Genomic DNA, 18,444 nt, shown 5'->3' with positions numbered 1-18,444 from the left:
TAACCCGATTGTACATCCTTCTTATAATGAATTTCTGGGGATTACCTAATCCCTACCCAACCGAATTATGAAGATTGATGGCATTGACTAGCTGAGCCCACACTATATAGTTGGTGAATTTAAAGGAATTGTACAGGGATTGTAGAAGCAGATTGCACCATGTGTGGCCAGCTCTAGAGGGTAAGTCCACCCAGCAAAATAATCGCAGCTTTGGGTAGATGGCAGCGGGGTAAGTTTTATTAATCAGCCTCTTCCATCCCACAAAGAGCCCAGAAGTTTGTTCTTTGCTCCACACACCTGCTACTTCCATTACAAGGGAGTCTGGTGCCCTCTGCTGGCTCCTCTGTTTAATGCAGAGAAAGCAGTAGAAGGAATCTCCCTTGTTCGACAGTGGGGATGGGGAGCAGAGCTTGGGACTCTTGGGGGGGGGAGGGGGGGATAGATTATGCCATTTTATGCGCAGCTTAAGGGCACCCACCCATAACTCCAAAGGCTAATAAAAGGTCTAGTGATAGGACTAGATTTATGTGACATTGCCTTCTAAAGGTTTATGGGGTGCTTCTAAAGGTTTATGGGGTGCTACCAGCACTAAAGGCATCATTGGAAAGTTTATATTTACAGAAAATAATTAACAGACCCCTCCAACACTGTATTTATGAGCCAATTAGGCTGATGAGGCACATGCCAGGGGCCTCTGTAGGACACCCTTAGGTAAATGTTAAGGACCCTTGTAGTAGTTAAGCAGAGATATAGGGTCTCAGACTGACTAGGCATATATATATATATATATATATATATATATATATATATATATATATATATATATATATATATATATATATATAGCCCAAGACAGAAGGTCTAGGACCGGTGGTTTAGATCCATGGCTAAAACATAGGACCTTTGGAAAAAGAAAATCACTAAAAAACAGAAACATTGGGCCTCTAGATAGATTGGCTAGGCACTTATACAGGACCCCCTAGGCAATTACATAGGGTGTAGGTTGCATGCCTAAGCAAAAACCGAGGGAATCTGAATAAAGTAAGCTGTAAGTTATATGCAAGGGAGCAGCTGATTGGGTACAAGCATTTATAAGGCTGGCACTACTGATGGTCTAACGGCACCATCTTGCATAAGCCTCCCTTTTCCCTCCCATTACCAGCCATGCCATTGATACCGCCACCTATTCAAGAAATGTGTCTGGGAGCCGCCAATGCAATGCAAAGGCTAGTAACTCCATTGTTATGTATTCTATACAATGGTGACTTGCTGTGCTATAAGCAGTAGCAGACTACATACAGGTGACCCTCTTCCCCCCCATGGTACATAAACTTTCCCGGGATAAATAAGATTCATGACATATATTACACAGGGACATCATCCAATGGAATTTGATGGATTGGATTCCTCCATGTGGGTCTGGGTGCAGGGTCGCTATCTGCCTGGGCACGTCTTCAGCTGCAGATGAGCTGCTATTGTCCTACTCCACCTTTATGCTCTGTATTCTGTGTGAGATGGCCATGGTGACATTCTGCAGGTACAAGTTGAAACATTCCCCCCTCTCCAGCTCAGCCTTGCTGCAGCAGTTCTGAGTGTCCTTCCAAGAGTCCATCTTGGGGCCGCACAGCGTATTCATGAATTTTTCTTTCTGTAACAAGAACCATAGGGCACGGATTAGCATTAAAGGTAAAGATTTTTTAGTGAGCACATATGTTAAGTGATTAAAGCAGTATTTAATAAAACGCACACGAGTGCTTGCTCATGCATAATTTTTTATACATAATTTCTGAAGATTTGTAGATTATCCACTAGAGGGAGCTCCTAACGCATCTCAGCCCGACTCCTATTCTCTGCTTAACCACTTCAGCCCTGTAAGATTTAATCCCTTGATGACCAGGCCATTTTTTGCAATAGGGTACTGCACTACTTTAACTGACAATTTCGCGGATGTGCGATGCTGTACCCAAATAAATGTAGGTCCTTTTTTTCCCCCCACAAATAGCGCATTCCTTTGGTGGTTTTTGATCATGTCTGCGGTTTTTATTTTTTGCACTATAAACAAAACAAAAAAAAAAAAATTCTTGTATATCAATTTAGGCCAATATGTATTCTGCTACATATTTTGGGTAAAAAAAAAAAAATCCCAATAAGTGTATTGATTGGTGTGCACCAAAAGTTATAGCATCTACAAACTAGGGGATATTTTTATGTAATTTTATTTTTTTCCCCACTAGTAATGGCGGCGATTTTTAAAAACGTGATTGCGGTTGACAAATCTGACACTAAGTGACACTTTTTGGGGACCAGTGACACCAATACAGTGATCAGTGTAATGACACTGGCAGGGAAGGGGTTAACATCAGGGGCGATCAAAGGGTTTAAGTGTGCTCCTAGGGAGTGCTTTCTAACTGTGTGGTGAATGGCCTAACTGGAGGAAGACAGATCCATGTTCCTGCTTAGCAGTAACATACAATCTCCACCTTCTTTTGACCACCGTTCTGCCTCTCCCCTGAACAATTGGCAGGTCTCAGCGGACATAGCGTCCCCCGGACCCACTGATTGGCTCCTGCTGTGTTCATGCGCCCTAGACCACGAGCCCATGTACAGGTACGTCGGTTCACGCAAGAGGGCCGTCCTGCTGCAGTATGTCTGTGTGGAGGTAGTCCTTAAGTGGATAACAGTTAGGTTTCTTTCACATTGGCAGCCCGGGGAGGGGGGAGTAAAAAAAAAACGGCAGCTGAGCCGTGAAATAACAGCCAGAGGAGGCTGTTCACATGCAGTGGCCACGGTGCTGGTGACCAGCTGCTAAGCACCTCCTTTCACACTCAGAGTCAATGGGGCCACAAAGCAACACTTGGCTTGCAATTGAAGTGCGTTAGCCTGTACCCGCAGTGTGGTTCGGTGATAGTAAACACTCCAGGAGTCCAATTGTAGAGAACAGAACTTATATTAATGTTAAGTTCAGCAATACACAACAAGCCCGCTGGGAAGGCACCGGACCGGGAACAGTCACAGAAGGCAACAGTGATATGTAATGTAACAGAGCAGACCTCAGATGTGCCAACACAGTCTGTCTTGAGTGGCCTGGCCGGTCTGTACCCAAATTATGGATGTTTCCAGAAAGCATAGTGTGTCCCTATCCTTTCCCTACCAGTCTGGAACCTTTCCCTACTGCTAATCACTGTCCCTGTCAGGCAGGTGACCTCTCCTTATACTACCCACATGCAAAAAGTGTGCCAAGCCTGGGAGCTAGGGCCTTAAATAGGCTCTGTCTGACCCAAGATGGCTCCCAGAGTCACATGGGGCAGCAATATCCATTTGAATAGCTTCCCCAGTGACCCAGGAAGCCATAAAGGAACCATGTTTCTTTTGACTTTCTCTCCAACAGCAATGTTGCTGCCGTCAAGCGCCACCTACAGTGGAGAAAACAGACTGCACCTGCCTACAAGCCCTTCAAGCATTAGTCAAAGGCATTGAGGAGGCGGCAGGATTTTCCTGTGTCTGACATACATGTTGCAAATCTTTTACACAGGCATACTATGTTTGTTGCTTATCAAACATATGCAGCAAAAAAATGCTGGAAAAAGCAAGGATTTGTTAGGTCGAGTATTTATTGGGCAGCTTTCTTCCTGCAGTGTGATCACTCTCTGAGCAAAAAGAATCCATAGAACCCAAATGACAGCTGTGGTCAAAATGCTGCAGACACGGTGCTGCAATGCCCTGCCATACATCCCAGTGCTCACTTTTAGGCCTGACATCTGCTGGCACTTGGTGGGGGTTTAAAAAAAAATCACCCACCAGAAACCTGCTACATAAATGAAGTGGGAGGAAGTCCTAAAACTAGATATGTTCAAATACAGGTACCATGAACAACGCTTCTCTTGCCAGTAAAATTGCTTCTCTTTTCAGCCAATCAGGAAACGGGTCTCACGACCAGCTTCCTGATTGGCTGGGAGGAGAATCAGTGTGTTGATAGTGAATATTCATTCGCTATTGTAATACAACTGGGTGGGCTCAGGGCGCAGTGCTCTGCGCCCCGAGCCCACCCTTTTTTTGAAGCCTATTAGATCATCTGGTTCTAATCACATGCTTCAAAAAGAAAAAAAAAAAAAACCCTATTGGAATCCATGCATCTGCATGTTGATTAGGGAGCCGGATGCATGGATGGGGGGGCGGCGCCCCTGCGCCCCCAATGGACGGGCCGCCACTGTTTAAACATGCAAAGCAAGCAAGGCTGGGTTTTGTACCTTATAGCTTCAGACATTGGGGTTGGTTTTTCTAAAAGGCAAACAGACTGTGCACTTTGCAAAGAATACCCAATCGCATGTAAGGGAAAAAAAAAGAAGCCATTTTTGCTTGCACATGATTGGATGATGGACATCAGCAGAGCTTCCCTTCATTTACTAAGCTCTGGAGCAACTGCACTTGCAAAGTTTCCTGTCCATTTGCCTTTAGTAAATCCACCCCAATGGCTCTTAGTCATAGAGGGCGCACTCATAATAATTCAACAGTGACCAAACGTTACTGACCCATTCCCCCCCCCCCCCCATACACAGCTGTATCCTCACCTGCTCTTGTGCACATGTCAGTCTCTTGTCCTGGGGAAGGACACAGCAGGAATCTTTAAGTCCCAATACCAAAAGGGGCAACTGTTTCCTGGAATAAGGGAAAACGAGGACAGTTAGAAATAGTTGGACCTATTAGTAAATAAGACAATGTTGTAGTGATATAATAGTAGTGGTATTAATTAATTATTACTATAATGCAAGTTATTCTTGCAATGACCCAGCTTCTCCTGTCATAACTTAGCCAAAACAACCCAATTCTAATATACAGTTTTTTTTTCTCATTGGTGACCAGGATAAGCGATTTGATTGGCCAGTTTTATTAGGCCTTTGATCTGCTTTTGTCTTTCTGGGTGGATAATGCCCCTTTCGCTATGGACAACTGCAGTCATAAAACCCTTCAGGAAATTTCCTAATTTGCATTTTTTGACTACTAATTAGGTTGGCTCTCAAAGGCTGTGGTGGTCTTTTATTAAAATTTAGCATTGCACAGGGTCATTACCTGCCCCTTTTGATATGTAAAGGTCAACCTGGTTTGGTCAGTCTTTGTTCTGGTCAACAAGTCCTCTTTGAAATGCCTAATTAGATAAATATCTATTCCCAAATACCATTGTGGCCTTACCTTACTTTTTGATGAATATGTGAACCCATCACACACATTATAATATTTACAATACACACACACTATTTACTACAAATGTAAGGTGTAAGAATGAAAAGTACAAACTACATAAAATGTGCCGTAGCCAGATTGCTGCATCTACACCTGTAATTAAGTATTACTGATTGGCTATTACTGTAATTTCCTTTCTTATGACACTTCCAACCCAAAACGGATGTTTCTATTTTAGGTGGAATGGAGCAGGGTCCCCTATAGTTGTCCTAGACTTGGCATGACTTTCCAAAGTATTTTTTTTAGCTGAGCTATTGTCATCACTGGTTTACATTTCCCATAGGTTCCTATGGATTATCCAGGGCACAGGGTAGAGAAATACTCTTACATGGCCTTTTAGCTGACGTGTTTATCCAACCTGTCAGATCCCGGATGAGCCCCCAACCAGCAGAGCCCCATTGACATTAAATCATGCTTTGGTCTGTCTTGTTTTTGGCCGTTTGTCATATAATGCCTATGGGCACCAATGAAAAGATTATACCAAAGCTGATCAGCATAAATGTAAATCGGAAAAAAAAAATAAAATTCCTTGTGAATGGATGGTGACAGCATACTAGTCCCTTGGTAATAAACAGCTTCATTGACTAAGCAAAGAAAAGTAAATAAAGTTGTGCAATAAATACATAGTATATTATAAATTGGATTGTTTGGTTATACACAGTTACAAATAGACATAAATTGTGAATAGCTCCAAAGCAGACAAATTCTGCAGTATGGTATTTACCCCACAAGGTGGCAGCATAAACCATAATTGCGACTTCCAAGAGCTGTTGTGTCCTTTAGACCAGTGATCGCCAACCTTATGGACCTCACAGAACACTAAACTCACAATTTTGAATCCCGCAGACTACTTAATTGATATTTACATGCATATCTATGGCTCTCTGCCCTTCTCCTGCAGGATCACATTGCTGCCTTACACACACAATGCTCCGGCTCTTGGCCCCCCTCCTGCTTGATCACTTTGCTGCCTTATACACACACACACACACACACGCAATGCTCCGGCTCTCGGCCCCCCTCCTGCTTGATATCAGTTTTAGGTTAAAATTATCCTTTAGAAGAGGTTTTAGAGCCAACTAAATATGAATGAAGTATAAGAAAGAAATGCTATTATATATGGAATGAGTAGGTGTCTCAGTCCAAAATTTGAACACAAAAAACACAAGGGATGGCCCGCGGGACTTTTAAAGAGACCGATACCAAATATTAAAAATTATACTAATTTATTGCACATCCTAGTTTGCACATCCAAGTTTAAAAACAATGATAACACGGGGAGTTCATCAGTAGAAAAAAAAAACAAATAATGAAATACAGATTCAAACTATATACCGCTTCGTATGTGGATAATGATTTGTATTGTATAGATCCTGTTGTACACAATATCATATAGAAACGACAGTCTGTGCTGCACACATCTCAACACGTTTCGTGAAATGTTAAATTCTCTTCATCAGGAGAAGCACAGATGTATATAAATAATGCAGCAATATGGATCATTGCGAATGACCCAACAAGGGTCTAAAATATTGCAATGGTCATTCCATCAAAAGAAGTGGTCGGTAATGGAAGAAATCCCCCCCTCCCAAAAAAAATATATATAGGGGTGCATAGAGCTTCCCCCCCAGGAGTTGGGGAGGGGAGGAAAGTCCAATCACAGGCAAAGCTCCAGCATTCCCTGGGAGTCCCGGGGAGATGTCGCTATCCAAGAAGGTCAGAACGAAATGACCAGCCAGGTTTCGTTCTGACCTTCTTAGACAGCGACATTTCCTCGGGACTAACAGGGAATGCTGGAGATTTGCCTGTGATCTGACTTTCCTCCCCTCCCCAACTCCTGGGGGGGGAAGCGCTATGCACCCCTATATATTTTGTCTTTTGGGGGGGGGCTTATTTCATTACCATTATCGAAAACTTCTTTTGATGGAATGACCGTTGGAATATTTTAAACCCTTGTTGGGTCATTCGCAACGATCCATATTGCTGCATTATTTATACACATCTGTGCTTCTCCTGATGAAGCCAAATTAACATTTAATGAAACGCGTTGAGATGTATGCAGCACAGACTGTCGCTTCTATATGATATTGTGTACAACAGGATCTATACAATACAAATCATTATCCACATATGAAGCTGTATATAGTTTGAATTTGTATTTCATCATTTATTGATGGTTTTTCTACTGATAAATTCGCCATGTTATAGTTTTTAAATTAGGATGTGCAATAAATTAGTATAATTTTTAATATTTGGTATCTGTCTCTTTAAAAGTCCCACAGACCATCCCTTGTGTTTTTGTGTTTAAATATGAATAAAGAACATTTGAAGGATGAGTATTACAAAGCTTAGGTCCAGTGGGAATTTTATTTTATGGCACAAAATCAAAAGGTCAACACCTTTCGTGGCTCAAAACTCCTTTATCAGGGCTTGGAAACAAACTAACAAGGGTGTGCATTCTAAAAAAAAAGGGCCTATACTATACAATGAAGACATGTATTGCAAAAAAAAATTTATAGTAGAGGAAATGCAGTGAAATGAATTTAGAACTACCCTTAATGTTTGCAACTGGTAGATTGCACACGTTTGTTGTGGCATATAGACCAATATTATTTGATATTTAGCCATTTTGCTTCTTAGCCTCAATGAAAGGGAACTTTCGAGTCCTTGAAATTTAGGTTTTTCAATTTTGTGTTGTGAAACTGTGGGGCTCTCATCCTTCTAAAGATCTAAAGACGAGAGGTTCTCAACCACAGGGCCATTGCCTCCATCTTCTTCAGATACCCTAACCTTCCACAATGCCTCCAGCTTCCCATAAATCGTCCAAAGTGTCCTACAACCCCTCCAGTGATCCCTGGCTTCCTAAGATGCCTCAGCCCCAAAAATGCCTCCCAACCTCCCACAGTGCCCCTTTACCCTACTGCCAAGCCTCCAGACCCCCATAGTGCTTCCTGTCCAACAGTGTCTAACAGTACCTTCAACAGTGCCCCCTGCCCCCTCCAGAGACTGGTTGCTCTTAGCCCCCCTGCAGAAAAGTCATTCCCCTAGAGGGTCACCAAGTCGTCTGCAAAGTCCCCTAACAACCTCCAGAATCTGCATCACCCCACATTGACACCCAACCCCAGCATTTCAGTACATGTAGTATTTTGCATTCGCTTACTTTTATTGTGTATTATTTTTTTACTGTTGGGTCATGTTTTGGAGGAATTTACTGGGCCCTTATTTCAATAATGTTGGGAACCACTGCTATAGACTGCTACAGAGACCCTTTGGGATATCCTAGTTGGCAGATAAATTGGATTCTGGTTTCTGCCCTTAAGCCTAGTACACACGCAACGAATTTCCGCCGACCGGTCGTCCATCTTTTGTCCAGAGTTGTGTTTTGTTGGTTGGAATGTGCCTAGACTGCACACGAATTTTCCAACACGACAAAATTCTACTTCAGAAGTGATGTCATGTGTTGGTTTGCTTTCTTTGTGTTCTTTCTTCTCTGAGCATGCCCAGACTTGCTCATAAGATTTTTCCCTGTCGAAATCTGTACTGACTGCACGAAAATCGGACGTGTCTTGACGGTGGACAAAAATTTTATAGCCTGCACACCAGGATTTTTTCGGCCGAAAAGTCGGAGTCGGTTGTCGGAAGCATCATACTAACAAGCCGAAAATCGGCAGATCGGTTGTCAGACGAAAATTCCCGGCCGAATTTCGACTCGTGTGTACGAGGCTTTAGTCAACCTTTGGGTCCAGTGCTCCACCAATATGTTGTACATACCAACACTAACCAATTTTAAAAAGGCAGAAGTGTAACATTTTTAAACAAGGTACATTTCTAGGAAAGCCATTTACCAAGGACAAGTCCTGGTAACTAGGACTGTCCCTGGAAGAAGAGGTGGCATTACAGGCGATTTAGGGACATATGTATTGAACATTACGTACTGTTTAGTGAGGAGCTTGCACTCTGAGCAGATCTTCTCCAGGATACTCTCTGTGATATTGCTGAGGTTCAGGCTCTCCACCTCTTTATCATACTCTGGGAATGGGGCCTCACTGGAAAAACAGCGGAACATACTGGCTTGGTCGTTCTTCTGACAACATTCATAATGCTTGGTCTTCACTTCCTGCTCTTTTTCACAAAACTTGGACAGAGCCTTCTGCCACTATGACACAAAAGAGACATAAAAGATGATAAAAACACAGGTCACAAAGGTCCACCATTGTTATAATGGGACACCTATGCTCCCGACAAGTTGATGAATGTCATGTGGTGGTTAAAGGTTTTCAGAAGAGCCCTAGAGCTCCAGGTATTAATGTTTTTGGATCTAAATATGAAGATCAATATGTTTTGACATTCCTGAGGCATGACATCACTTTGTCTTGATAAATAGTAAACTTTAAGACATTTTTTTTTTAAAAATCAGAATGCATGTTTATGTCCTAAAAAAAACCCCATAAGGCTCTGGCGACCCTGGATTGACCATTGCCTTCCACCGGGCCTTGACGACAGCCTTGTACTCACCTGATTGGTCGCCCTCATTACCGGCTCTCTTTTCCCACCTGGGCCCCTAAGGGGGTTCGAGGCTCCCTCCGGGCACCTGCTGATACCCCCACGACCCTCCCCAACTTACCTCACTTTCATTCCAACCCTGCCAACCCAGCACCCCCCCACTCCGCCCCTGGTGTACCCACTTAAGAGCTATACCTTGGTTTTGGTTGAGACCCCTTCTGTGTGGGGGTCCATCCACTCAGCGTGGCCTCGGCCACACCTACAGCTTGAGCGCACCCTCATTGCATCCCAGACGAGACGCCGGGTCGATCCCATATACGTATTGCATTTGCTACATGTTGTTTGTGTGTTATATACAGCAGTTTTGTATCTCAATGCGCCTTGTTTTATCTAGGCATGTACCTACTGTTTCCACTGCATATTGCTGTACCATGTTTCTTTTGCCTTTAATAAAAACCGTTTTAAAATAAAAGAAAAAAAACCCCACAAAAAACAATACACCCCCCCCCCAACCCTTTCCATACCCCCCAACCCTTTCCATAAAAGGACATATGAAAAAGAAAAAAAAAAACACTATAGATGGTGGTGTCACTGACCCCGCTATGTGCACAGGCCACATCTTCAGTCTTGCAGCACTTTCTGAATGCATTCTCCATGTGATTGATGGCTTTAGCCCGACGTAAGTAGTGCCCAAACCCGCTTTTGGGCAGGTCAGAGTACAGAGGGCGGTATTTCCTCAACTTGCAGAGGTTCTGTATGTTGCTGGCTTTGGGTTCTCCTGGTGGGAAGGCCAGGTCTGAAATCCTGTATTTGCCTTCTGGGTTATTTAGGCACATGGGTGAGCGAGGAGAGCAAGGTTTAATGCTCCGCGGCATGGGCACAGATGGGATGTCTGCACTGCCGATTTCCTGCAAGGGAGCAGAGCTGATGTAGTTGGGGTTTGGGGCCTCATCGGTGAAGCAGGTCTCCCTCTCTACACCAGTCTTCTTGCAGCAGTGGAAGTGACGAGTCTTTATGGTAAATTCCTCCGTGCAGAAATCGTCCATGGCATTTTCCCACTAGAATAGAGCAGATGATTACATTACTGCAACAAAAGTATAGCTGGTCAATTTTAGGATGTATTCTTTTGGTAATTTATAAACTGCTTCTTTTTTTTTTTTTTTTTTTTTATAGAAATCGATATTTTACACATAGCATATATGGCCATTTATAGACACCTGACCATCACACCTACAACTACATGGCCAAATTATTGAGATTATGTCTTCATCTTTCCAGTGAAAGTTAAAGCAAGCAAAAACATTTTAGAGAACTGTGCATCTCCAACCATTTGACAGCAGTTTGGGGAAGGCCCTTTTCTATTCCAATGTGGCCGTTTTCCCTGGTGCACAAAACCAGCTCTATAAAGACATAGCTTGAAGAGCTTGGTGTAGAGCACATATGTCAAACACAAGGTCCACAGGCCAAATCCGGCCCTCCAGGTCTTGTGAAGTGGCCCTCACACCCAGTTTTGCAGCCGCAACGTGGCCGAAGTCCATTCCGCCAGCTCTGGCTCTCACCCTCCAGTCACGCTCCCCACTGTGACTGTTACCCCAAAGTGTTTACAAGGGACAGCTTTGCTCTCAGCAGATCCCGGAACTAACAGATCCATGCACAAACTCATGGCCGGGACAAAATCGAGACGGATCGAGAATGATGTCCCTGCAAGGTGAGGCAGAACTGCCTACAAAGCAAGGTACTAGAACCTGAGCAGATAGGAGAGAGATGTGAGGAAGCTTTGGGAGAGGGGTTGGGGTTGCACACTACAGCACACCCCTGTACTCTATACGTAATGTAACCCACTCCTGAGCCAGGCGATCTGTATGCAGCCCACTCCTGAGCCAGGCGCTCTGTATGCAGCCCACTCCTGAGCCAGGCGCTCTGTATGCAGCCCACTCCTGAGCCAGGCGCTCTGTATGCAGCCCACTCCTGAGCCAGGCGCTCTGTATGCAGCCCACTCCTGAGCCAGGCGCTCTGTATGCAGCCCACTCCTGAGCCAGGCGCTCTGTATGCAGCCCACTCCTGAGCCAGGCGCTCTGTATGCAGCCCACTCCTGAGCCAGGCGCTCTGTATGCAGCCCACTCCTGAGCCAAGCGCTCTGTATGCAGCCCACTCCTGAGCCAGGCGCTCTGTATGCAGCCCACTCCTGAGCCAGGCGCTCTGTATGCAGCCCACTCCTGAGCCAGGCGCTCTGTATGCAGCCCACTCCTGAGCCAGGCGCTCTGTATGCAGCCCACTCCTGAGCCAGGCGCTCTGTATGCAGCCCACTCCTGAGCCAGGCGCTCTGTATGCAGCTCACTCCTGAGCCAGGCGCTCTGTATGTAGCTCACTCCTGAGCCATGCGCTCTGTATGTAGCTCACTCCTGAGCCATGCGCTCTGTATGTAGCTCACTCCTGAGCCATGCGCGCTGTATGTAGCTCACTGCTGAGCCATGCTCGCTGTATGTAGCCCACTCCTGAGTCATGCGCTATGTATGTAGCCCACTCCTGAGCCATGCGCTATGTATGTAGCCCACTCCTGAGCCATGCGCGCTGTATGTAGCCCACTCCTGAGCCATGCGCTATGTATGTAGCCCACTCCTGAGCCATGCGCTATGTATGTAGCCCACTCCTGAGCCATGCGCTTTGTATGTAGCCCACTCCTGAGTCATGCGCTCTGTATGCAGCCCACTCCTGAGTCATGCGCTCTGTATGCAGCCCACTCCTGAGCCATGCGCTCTGTATGCAGCCCACTCCTGAGCCATGCGCTCTGTATGCAGCCCACTCCTGAGCCATGCGCTCTGTATGTAGCAACTCCTAAACTCTGCACTCTGCTTAGGGTATCCATAGAACTGCACTGTGTATGTTGCGCGCCTCAGATACAACTGGCCCTTTGAGGGCAACCATACTGCTGATGCGGCTTGCGATGAAACAGTTTGACACCCCTGGTGTAGAGGAAATTGAGTGGTTTACAGAGCCCTATCCTCAACCCTACTGAACACATTTTTTGATAAACTGGAATGCTGAATGAGAACCAGGTCGCATTAGTACCCAAACTTACAAATGCCCTTTTGGCTGAATGAGAACAAAATCCAAAAGCCAGACCCCAAAATCTTGTGAAAAGCTTCACCGAGGAGAAACAAGACCATCTGACTTTTACAGTCCCTACACTTCTTCTGAGACAAGGAGTGTTGTGCCTTCTTAATGGGACTCATTCTATGGTCTGTGTAATTGGATCTTTAGGTTACTGTATAGCACAGTTTAAGGGAGGAAGTACTCATCTGAACTGCCAGCTGTGGTCTGCAGATGGTAAATAGGATACATACATACTGTGACTGAGATCTTGGTATTCATATCTGTAACTGCTGTGCAGAAATATCAATTTCACCAATTTGGTTTGGTCTCTACCACCTCCCTCAACATATTACCCTTCATAGCGGTAAACCAAGATACAATTCTCCCATTTTGCAAGTCTTCCCTTTAGGTCAAGTAACTTCCTACATTTTTTTCAGGACATGGTTTAGGTCTGCCAGACAATTAAGTGCTGTATAACTGTCAAAGCCAAATATGGTGGACAGGAATTCATATAACATTTTTGATGAATATTTTTTGTGCTATAAAATTCTACTCTACTGGGTCTTTAAACTGGTCATGTCTGCCTGTTTACTGAATGAGAGGATTAACATGGAAACTTACCGCTTCCAGTGCACAGCGCAGTTTCTCAGATTGACTGCAGCACCTGGCGTATCCCTCCTCCACACTGTTAATGGCGTTCCCTTGTCTGCTGAGGTGAGAGAACCCTGTTTGGGGAAGGTTCTCGACACCATATGAAATTTTTGGCCGCGTCTTCCTGCAGATATTGCCGATATTGGCTCTACTGGGTTTCCCTGGAGGAAAATCTTTCAGGTTGCTGTTTTTGATTGGTTCGGGCCTTCTGCCACGTGGTGAAAATATTGGTTCACCCTGGATCAGGAGAGGAAGGTCAACTACAAGAGGAGACAAGGGATATGCTCATTAATATTAGCAGCAACCAGAATATATACAGAAAATACCAGTAGAATACTAAACACACAACAACAATACAGGTTTTCCAGGCATTGGGCCTGATATGGGTCTGCCATTGTTACCGGTGACACCTTCAGCCCATTTAGGCTGAATACCCAAGTGTAAGATTGGAGACAATGACCATTCCGGCATCTTTGGTTTGTTTTATTTGATAATGGGGATGGGAGAAGGGAATGAGTGGGATACTCCTCTGGCTCAACTAGGTACAACTTGGGACACTTTGCAGAAAAATGCCTGTTAGCGGTGTCTTAACACCAGCTGGATGCCGACCAACGCTTGCTGGCGCTTGAAAAATACTGACTTGCTGAACTGTGCTTGAACTTGACTTTTGACACTCTGGTTAGCTCAAAAGTCCTGTAAACAGCTCGCCCCAGCCCTTCACTGACTGAGGTAGCTCCTGTAACTGCACACTGTACACTTTAACTCTTCAGGGTCCTCTCACTAGGCACCCCCTCTACACTTCCGGATCCTCTCACTAGGCACCCCCTCTACACTTCCGGGTCCTCTCACTAGGCACCCCCTCTACACTTCCGGGTCCTCTCACTATGCACCCCCTCTACACTTCCGGGTCCTCTCACTAGGCATCCTCTCTGAACTTCCGGGTCCTCTCACTAGGCACCCCCTCTACACTTCTGGGTCCTCTCACTAGGCACCCCCTCTACACTTCCGGGTCCTCTCACTAGGCACCCCCTCTACACTTCCGGGTCCTCTCACTAGGCACCCTCTCTGAACTTCCGGGTCCTCTCACTAGGCACCCTCTCTGAACTTCCGGGTCCTCTCACTAGGCACCCCCTCTACACTTCCGGGTCCTCTCACTAGGCACCCCCTCTACACTTCCGGGTCCTCTCACTAGGCACCCCCTCTGAACTTCTGGGTCCTCTCACTAGGCACCCCCTCTGAACTTGCGGGTCCTCTCACTAGGCACCCCCTCTGAACTTGCGGGTCCTCTCACTAGGCACCCCCTCTGAACTTGCGGGTCCTCTCACTAGGCACCCCCTCTGAACTTGCGGGTCCTCTCACTAGGCACCCCCTCTACACTTGCGGGTCCTCTCACTAGGCACCCCCTCTACACTTCCGGGTCCTCTCACTAGGCACCCTCTCTGAACTTGCGGGTCCTCTCACTAGGCACCCCCTCTGAACTTCCGGGTCCTCTCACTAGGCACCCCCTCTACACTTCCGGGTCCTCTCACTAGGCACCCTCTCTGAACTTGCGGGTCCTCTCACTAGGCACCCCCTCTGAACTTGCGGGTCCTCTCACTAGGCACCCCCGGCCCCTCTGAACTTGCGGGTCCTCTCACTAGGCACCCCCTCTGAACTTGCGGGTCCTCTCACTAGGCACCCCCTCTGAACTTGAGGGTCCTCTCACTAGGCACCCCCTCTGAACTTGAGGGTCCTCTCACTAGGCACCCCCTCTGAACTTGCGGGTCCTCTCACTAGGCACCCCCTCTGAACTTCCGGGTCCTCTCACTAGGCACCCCCTCTGAACTTCAGGGTCCTCTCACTAGGCACCCCCTCTGAACTTCAGGGTCCTCTCACTAGGCACCCCCTCTGAACTTTCAGGGTCAACACTGGCACCCCCTTTACTGCTAGCTGGCTCCTGAATCCCTTGGACTTTCACCGGAGTGGTCCCCTCTGCTAGGCAGACCCCCAGGGGCAGTTTACAGTACTCACGAACTTGGAATGCTTTCCTGAAACTGGACCCCCTCAGCTCCGCTGGTCCTCGGCACACCGGATCCTCTCTGCAGCTCAGTTCAGTTCACTCCGTCCCCTCAGACAAGCCACCCAGGACACCCGATCCTGCTGACAGGAGGAGAGACAGCCGTACTCTCCCTCCTGGAACTCCTTCTTGCCAAAGATGCTGCATCATGCACTCCCCTCAAACTTATACCCACTCCCAGAATCCTGTGCGGCAGAATCGGCCTTTCTGGGGTAGATACAGGCCTGAATATGCCATTGATTGGGTTTCCTCCACTGCCCAATGAGAGCCCTCTCTTGGAGCGAATGGGGAGACTCCCCAGTCTCAATGGCCACACCTGGGAGACATGACAGCCCAGCTGAAAATCATGGCCCTGCTGTTAGGCAGCTAAGGCCCACTATAATTTGCCTAGGACCCACCTTGTAGGGTACTACAATTACAATAGTAAATATGTACTTTGGGGCATTTCTACCCTAAGGTTTACCTGCTATACTAATCAGTCAGCCACCTAGGGGACACCTCTCCAGTTTATACACCTGATTTCCTACAATCACAGTTCTTGATGTTCTAAGAAGTGTCCAAAAACAAAGTACCCACAGATCATCTTACTACATTGTAATTGTTCTATGCAAAGATTGGGGTATAAACCTTAATGATTGAATTATCTGGGCAAGCATGTTCACACCCTGTACTCATGACCCCTGTGTATCATCTTGTTGAAACAACGAAGACCAAGCAAGATGAATATTTCATAGTTCTCCAAGGGTCTCTGTACAAGTTGGGGCCTATGCTACAGACAGGTCATTTTCCCTTAGTCCATGCAACATATCTGGTGACTGAGGATGAGGTCTGGTTTGGTCCAAACACTGGCTCAGACCAAACTTTACTTATTCAGACATTTGTACACATGTCAGATGAGCAGCCCATTCAGCAGGAGCTGCACATCATCTATGGTAGGGTTTATTCTCCTGCTACTATATATAACCACTTCCTTCCGCCACTATCAAGGTTTAGGAAATGGCAGTGCCGGCATCCACTGCTTCCTTAGCAACCAGAAGCGTCACCCAGACCCATTCATTTATATGGTGGGAATCAGTGGCAATGTAAACAAAGTGTCCAGAGATCGGTGGTGTTCCCTCTTCATAATTTTTACGCGGTCCTTCTGGTCTGTTATAAATTTAAGGGGGACCCCATGCAAAAAATAAAAAATAAATGGCGTGGAGTCACATGAAGTTCATATACCAGACCCACACAAAAATAAAATCCACACCAGATCTTTATCTGAGTATGCAGGCTGGCATGACCTTAACTGACTAACAACCTATCAGATGGAGTGACAGGTTGGGTCTTCTGACCGCTGCGTAAGCTAGCTATAAGCTATAGCAGTGGTCTCCAAACTGCAGCCCTGGGGCCGGATGTGGCCCTTTGGGCACTATTCCACCAACTGACCCCAATGAAGGAGACCTCCTTCCCCCAACTGACCCCAATGATGGAGACCCCTTTCCCCCTACTGACACCATCAATCTTCTCATTAAAATCAAGGATGGGGCACTGATGCCGGGACATATTCTACTATTAATGGCCACAGCCTGGCACCCCTAAAGCCTGAAGGACAGTAAACTGTCCCTTTCCTTCTTTTGAAAGACCCTTCATCAACACGGTTTAGAATAGATGGAGGAAGGTCTCCCCTGCATTGGCATTACTGGGTATTCATGATGATGACCAACGCTCGCATCACTCTAAGCTGTTGCTTTTGTACCTTCTTTACTAAGCAAAGAAAGATATACTTCTTAGATGGTCCTCCGCCTCTCCTCCAGCTGTGTCGTCCTGGCTCAAGCTGGTAGATGCGGACCTGCCTATGTACAAATTAACCTATATGAGTAGAGGTTGTTCTTGGAAATTTGATAAGGTGTGGGCGCCTTGGACTGCCGACTGAGTCGAGTGGCCTGTATTCTCTCCCTCTCCCTTTTTCTGCTTCCCCCCCCCCCCCCCCCGGCTTCTTCTCATGGCCTTCTTACCTACTTTTCCTCTTCTGCCCCCCCCCTCTATTTTCTCCCCCACCCCCCCTCCTTCCCCTCCTCTGACGCTACTGGTACGGGAATACTTGGTGCGCAAATGGTGTTTGCACTGTGTCATGCTATGTTATACTGCTCACTTTGCTGTATTGTCCTTGACCCTCACGATGTGTTGACTATTGGATATTGTTTTCTTGTATTGTTATGTTTTACTCAATAAAGCACTCCTTGTTTGTAAAAAAAAAAAAAAAAAAAAAGAATAGAGGGAGGAATGTATATGTGTATGGCTAATTTTAGTGATCTAAAAGGTGATAATACAGAGATCGCCCAATGGCATTGCATCCTATGTGGGCATCTTTAATTTGAAGTCGGAATGTTGAGAATTCTACTTGAGCAAGATAAAGTTCAGGGAGCAGCAGGAACAGGGCAGTGCAAGGGTTTACCACCATGTGCAAAATACTGATAGAAATTAGACTTTACCGTTCATTGGCAATAAAAAGAATGAAAATTGATTTTGTTGATATGGGTTACTGGGCCTTTACGTATTATTGTTTCCTATATGGGATAAACACTGTGTGTGTTCCTGAGCAGCCCTTGGGATAGCCCTATATTTGTGTTGGATATTTGGATGTAACCTCACCTGGATGGTAAACAGGAACGCCTCGTGTGTGTGCTCGGGCATTAACTAACAATAGCAGCTGGCGTATGGTGACATGTGACTATAATCTTTCCTGATGAGCTCAGTAAGCCTAAAGCACACAACCCCAGAGCCCTATACCACCCACAAACAGGCCACAGTATTAGAAAACAAGGGAGCCGATTTGCTGACTTCTTTCTGAAGGTCCAGAGATGTCAATCTTATCCAACATCCACTTCATGGTGACACTTCAATGGCTGCATGCTTGGCCT

The 18,444-nt window shown here is 46.0% G+C and overlaps 1 protein-coding gene across 1 annotated transcript; it reads right to left on the bottom strand.

Annotated features, from left to right (window-relative positions):
* Positions 1-1,375: 1,375 nt before the first annotated feature.
* On the bottom strand, positions 1,376-18,413 carry LOC309569126 (extracellular matrix protein 1-like; the record flags this gene model as incomplete). Its single annotated transcript, XM_082274888.1, has 6 exons — positions 1,376-1,648; positions 4,569-4,656; positions 9,174-9,394; positions 10,338-10,799; positions 13,456-13,745; positions 18,365-18,413. 6 exons carry the CDS (start codon positions 18,411-18,413, stop codon positions 1,481-1,483), a joined length of 1,278 nt encoding a protein of 425 aa, XP_082131014.1. The 3' UTR covers positions 1,376-1,480.
* Positions 18,414-18,444: the final 31 nt, after the last annotated feature.

The sequence above is a fragment of the Pelophylax lessonae genome (genome assembly GCF_965119305.1).
Source record: "Pelophylax lessonae genome assembly, chromosome: 13".
Taxonomy (NCBI): domain Eukaryota; kingdom Metazoa; phylum Chordata; class Amphibia; order Anura; family Ranidae; genus Pelophylax; species Pelophylax lessonae.
The sequence above is the reverse complement of the archived record's forward strand: the minus strand, read 5'-3'. Positions and strand labels throughout refer to the sequence as shown.